General features: G+C 49.5%; 1 protein-coding gene across 1 annotated transcript; it reads right to left on the bottom strand.

Annotated features, from left to right (window-relative positions):
• Positions 1–532: 532 nt before the first annotated feature.
• LOC123408939 (ribonuclease 3-like protein 3) lies at positions 533–3,165 on the bottom strand. Its single transcript, XM_045101965.1, has 3 exons — positions 2,528–3,165; positions 1,114–1,260; positions 533–1,027 (listed from the first exon to the last, which is right to left on the bottom strand). Exons 1-3 carry the CDS (start codon positions 2,954–2,956, stop codon positions 692–694), a joined length of 912 nt encoding a protein of 303 aa, XP_044957900.1. The 5' UTR covers positions 2,957–3,165; the 3' UTR covers positions 533–691.
• Between the last annotated feature and the right edge of the window lie 1,478 nt (positions 3,166–4,643).

The following is a 4,643-nucleotide window of genomic DNA, read 5'->3' as shown; positions in this document are numbered from 1 at the left end:
CAGAGCAACGCGCGATTGCTGTTGCAGAGGAGCTTGCGACCTTTCTGAGGACGGAAGCTATAGATGACAAATGACGATTTAGTGTAGCTAGGGGCCATTACTGATGTTCGTCCATGTAATCGAATAGACGGGCTCTAGTCCCGATAATTCAGATCTCCATATAATTGTATATAAATGCTCGCTTGTAAGATACGTTAATCTTATATATATATGCATAATTATTTCTATTTAGAATTATATGAAAACTAATTCCCGAACACCAAACGAGGCATCACGTTAATCTCCCGAACACCTAAACCCTAAAACCCTAAAACCCAAAAATAAACAAAATCTGAAACTCTTTAGTCCCGGTCCGTGTAACGAACCGGGACTAAAGGGTCTGCCCCTAAGGACGCTACGAGGCGCCACGTGGAACACCTTTAGTCCCGGCTTAAAACAGGGCCGTCTAACCCTTTAGTCCCGGTTGGTGAACCGGGACTAAAGCCCCTTACGGACTGGGGCTACAGGCCCCGTCCCCACTAGTGCGAGTGCCTTGGTCTCAACGCCCACAGGGGCACAATAATCATATGATTTGCATATAAATATTTACAGGCTCATAACGCAGCTTAACAACATACATGTAATGGAAAAGTTCAATTCAACTACAAACAGGCAAAACCATATGTTGCGCTGACAATGTCTCATCATTTCACTAGAGTTGTAAAGCTCCAGAACGGTCCAATTCGTCCAACGGCTCAGGAGCTTCTCCTGGGGCTGATTGAACATCAGATTGCCCCGACATCTCCTTTAGTTTGTCAAGGGCTGCCTTCGCGGCGCGGTTCGAAGCTATCTCCTTCTTTTGAGCATAAGTCGCGCTTGCAACCAGCACACCGTCAACAAATACATCAACCTTCGTATCCTTAACCCACCCATCTTTAAAGATATCCACTGTTCGGCCAGTCTTTTGGCCAAACTCTAATAGCTCGCTTACGGGATGCCTCCCTAATGTCTCAAGGCTAATAAGTGGATCAGCCAAATTTCGAAAAACCTATCATCAGAGAAAGAAACATTACATTACCAAACTGCAGTGAGGAACAAAAGCCAAGATTTCAAAATTCCGAGAGAGACATTTACCTGCCAAACTAGTTCTTGATTGTGCTTGGAGTCAAGATATATGGCTCCAATAAGAGATTCCACAATGTCAGATAGCACTTTTGGGGCATCCAGTAGCCCATTCGAGTGATATTCATACTGACACAACTCTTTCACAAAATCAGCAATCTGCAAACGGCACAAGAGGCATCACATCAATCATAGGTGGCTTTGCAGCATGTCAACATCCTAATTACATAAAAAAGATGTTCTCATCGTTCTTCTCTTCTTGCCACAACTAATACTCCGTAGGTATTAGTCCTAGATACAAAGCATAAGAAAGGCTACAACAACAAAAACTAATACAATACCTTAAAAGTGGATGTGGTTACACAATTGTTTAGTATTAACTCTAGTGCATAAACAACTTAATTAGCCGACATAAGCAAAAACTATTTTTTCACGTAACCTGCATGAAATCCCATGAAAAGATAACGTAAATGAACATAATGAGGTGGAGTCGAAACGACACATTTGTGCTTTTACGGCTCCCTTAAGAACAACAACCATTTTATTAGAAACAAAACTACAAGATGGCGAGTTTTCTGTACCGTTATCGTGGAATTTAATCCACATGCTTATACTTTTGACTACTTTCCTTAAACAACAACCATTTGAAAATGTATAAATAAGAAAATATCATGAGTTCGGGGTTTTCCCGCCTTGTTCCAAATGGACAGTTGGGTAACCTAGAATTGTACATGCCAATTGAATCTTTTGGAAAAGTATCACCTACGTAGGACCTTTGAACCGCAGACTGGTGCTTTTACAAGATAGTAAGATAGGACAGGGGGAAAGAAGGAGATGGTTCCCTTTCACCCAAAATTACAGCATATACGCATATAACAAGAGATCATACCCTTGGACACGGCAGAAAACTACAAATGCCGTCTGAATTACAGAAGGAAAATAATAAGAAGGTGACACACTTTTCAATCTGAGATCCATGGTGGGCACACTCCTTGAACATGTATGCTACTAGTCTACTACCCCGTACAGCCTAGCACCACTATATGTATACAAGGATAAAGTTTGGTTAGTTTAAAAAAAATCAGGTTTGGTTTACTTTTTAACCAGTATGGAATCCGTTCCATAATACTCCTATAAGACGTTTTTGACACTGGACTAGTATCAAAAAAATGTTTATGGGACCGAGGAGCATTCACAACAAGCCTAGACAAGATGTATACCAAGAATGAACATGCAGGGAAACAAAATATTTCACCAAAATGACACGCCACAAAGCACAAAGGGGCCCATCGAGTTGAAAAGGTCAGTTTTGACACGTCCCTCTCATGAACAGGCACCATGGCGCAACGCACGCACGGGAAAGGTAGGCTCCAGACCAGTATGTACTAAAATTAGTAGTAGTAGCAGACTGGTAGTAGTTAGTAACCTGTTCGTCGAGCTTGGGCGCCTTGTGGCGGAGGAAGCGGTGGATGCCGTGGTCGACGGCGACGCGCGCGAGCTTCTCCTTGTCGACGTTGGCGGCGCGGAGGCGCGTGAGCGGGCCCGGCGGGAGGTCCCGGTAGGTGAGGAAGACATCCCGGGACACGAGGCAGGTGAGCACGGCGTCGCCCAGGTACTCGAGCCGCTCGTAGGTGGAGTCGCCGGAGCGGTAGGGCAGGTAGAAGGAGCCGTGCGTGAGGGCCTCGCTGACCAGGGACTTGTCCTTGAACTCGTACCCGAGGAGCGCCTCGACGGCCGCCACGTCCTCGGGGCTGATCGGCGGCACGTAGCCCGGCGGTGCCTCCTCCCTCTGCTGCTCCCTCGGCATCGCGTCGGAGTCGGAGTCGGCTGCTGGCGGCTGCGGCTGCGGGTCCATTGCGCGATCGCGCGGCAGGGGGGTTATAGAGAGGGGAGGGGCTACGCGCCGGCGCACGGGTTTTCTGGAGGTTTCCGGGGGGCGGTCGGAAACGGAAGGAATCGGGGCGATGGAGTGGAGCACGGGAGCGCGCGCGAGACGGGGCGGGGCGGGGCGGGGGAGATCTCTCTCTTAATTGCGCGGACGGAGTGAGGGAGTCGGATGGTTGGAAGCTGGGTCCGATCGATGACGACGACTTGAGGTGAGCGGGGCGGGGGGTGGCTTGCCGTGCGGAGAAAACCGGCCTCTGAACTCGACTGCTTTTTGTTTAATGCGGGGCTCTATCTCGGGTTTGGGTCGGGTTGATGGGTAAGACGCGTGACCACGGCGGCAGCGCCTCCACGGGAAAGGGTCAAACGATTACGTGCTCGCCCCGTTGCCGTTGGGGCCTCCGAATTCTCCACGAATCAACGCCGTCGATGTGGAGGATGTGACACGATGATGGTGTGTGAGATCTCACACGCCCACCGGTTCGAACATTGGTTTCTGCGTCTTGCATCTTGGACAAGAGTCTAGCCAAAGGCATCTTCAATGTTGATCCCTAAATTTGTTTCGACATCTATGTACAGAAAGAAGACCGGAAAGACGACCATTCAACTTGTCTTTATATATCCAATCCAAAAATTTTAAGATTCATACGAATTCAAATAGCCGCATATATAATCTAAACTAGTTCAACTGTTGTTGAAAGAAAATAAAGGGATTGGTGAAATAGTTGTGTTGTATTGCTTGAGCCTCATGGACATATATATATAGAAATGCATGATCAATTTGAAGTACAAGACAAGTCAGAATAATTCCTAGTCTATCTTATGTTTTCTAACTAATCACGATACTCAACATCCCCGCAGTCACAACGGTAGCGACACAGATGGTGAGACTGGAGAAGAATCCAAAGGTAAGCCGACGGTCATCCCCCCATAGTCGTAACGGTCGATGCATCGCGAAGTTGCGGCTGGAGTGAAAACAGACGAGATAGCTCAAGCAAGGCGTAGCCCTTTGTGCGTTTGTCAAGGTAGCCGAGAGCGTAGGATGGTGTAGCCGTGGTCGAGGTAGCCGTGCGAAGAACGTCGTGGTCGATGTCGAGTCGGGGTAGCCGGTGTCGAGGAAGTCGTCGTGGAGCTGCGGGCGCAAGGAGGCGTCGAGTTAGTCATGGGCGCAGAGGTGCGCCGGGAAGAAGATGTAGTTGACGACTCGTAGCGCCGGGTTTGCCAAGCCCGGAGACACATCGTGGACGAAGGCACGCATCGGTGTTGTCAGCACCGCGCATGCGTAGGCGAACGAAGTCGATGTTTGCGATGCGCCGCGCCAGGCTTGCCAGGCCTAGGAGCACATCAGGAACGAAGGCACACATCCATGTTGCCAGCACCGGACATGTGGAGACGGGGACCTGCACACAACACGTACGCCATGTCGAGGAGGCTAGAAAAGAAGGACTCGACGACGGTTACGGCGCCAATCGGCCGGGGCCTATGTTGCCCGCGGTGGTCGGAGTAGATGAAGTGGTCGGGGAAGACGACGGAGACGCTGGCGATGAGCTGGTGTTGGACGAAGATGAAGGAGGTGGACGGACGGTGCGGCTCGGGTGAGCGAGCTGCAGCAGCGCCAAAGAAGAGCGACGGCGGCGGCTGGTTAGGAGCGAGGTGGC

This window comes from Hordeum vulgare, chromosome 7H (genome assembly GCF_904849725.1).
Source record: "Hordeum vulgare subsp. vulgare chromosome 7H, MorexV3_pseudomolecules_assembly, whole genome shotgun sequence".
In the NCBI taxonomy this organism is placed as follows: Eukaryota; Viridiplantae; Streptophyta; class Magnoliopsida; order Poales; family Poaceae; genus Hordeum; species Hordeum vulgare.
This window is presented reverse-complemented; position numbering and strand designations above follow the sequence as displayed.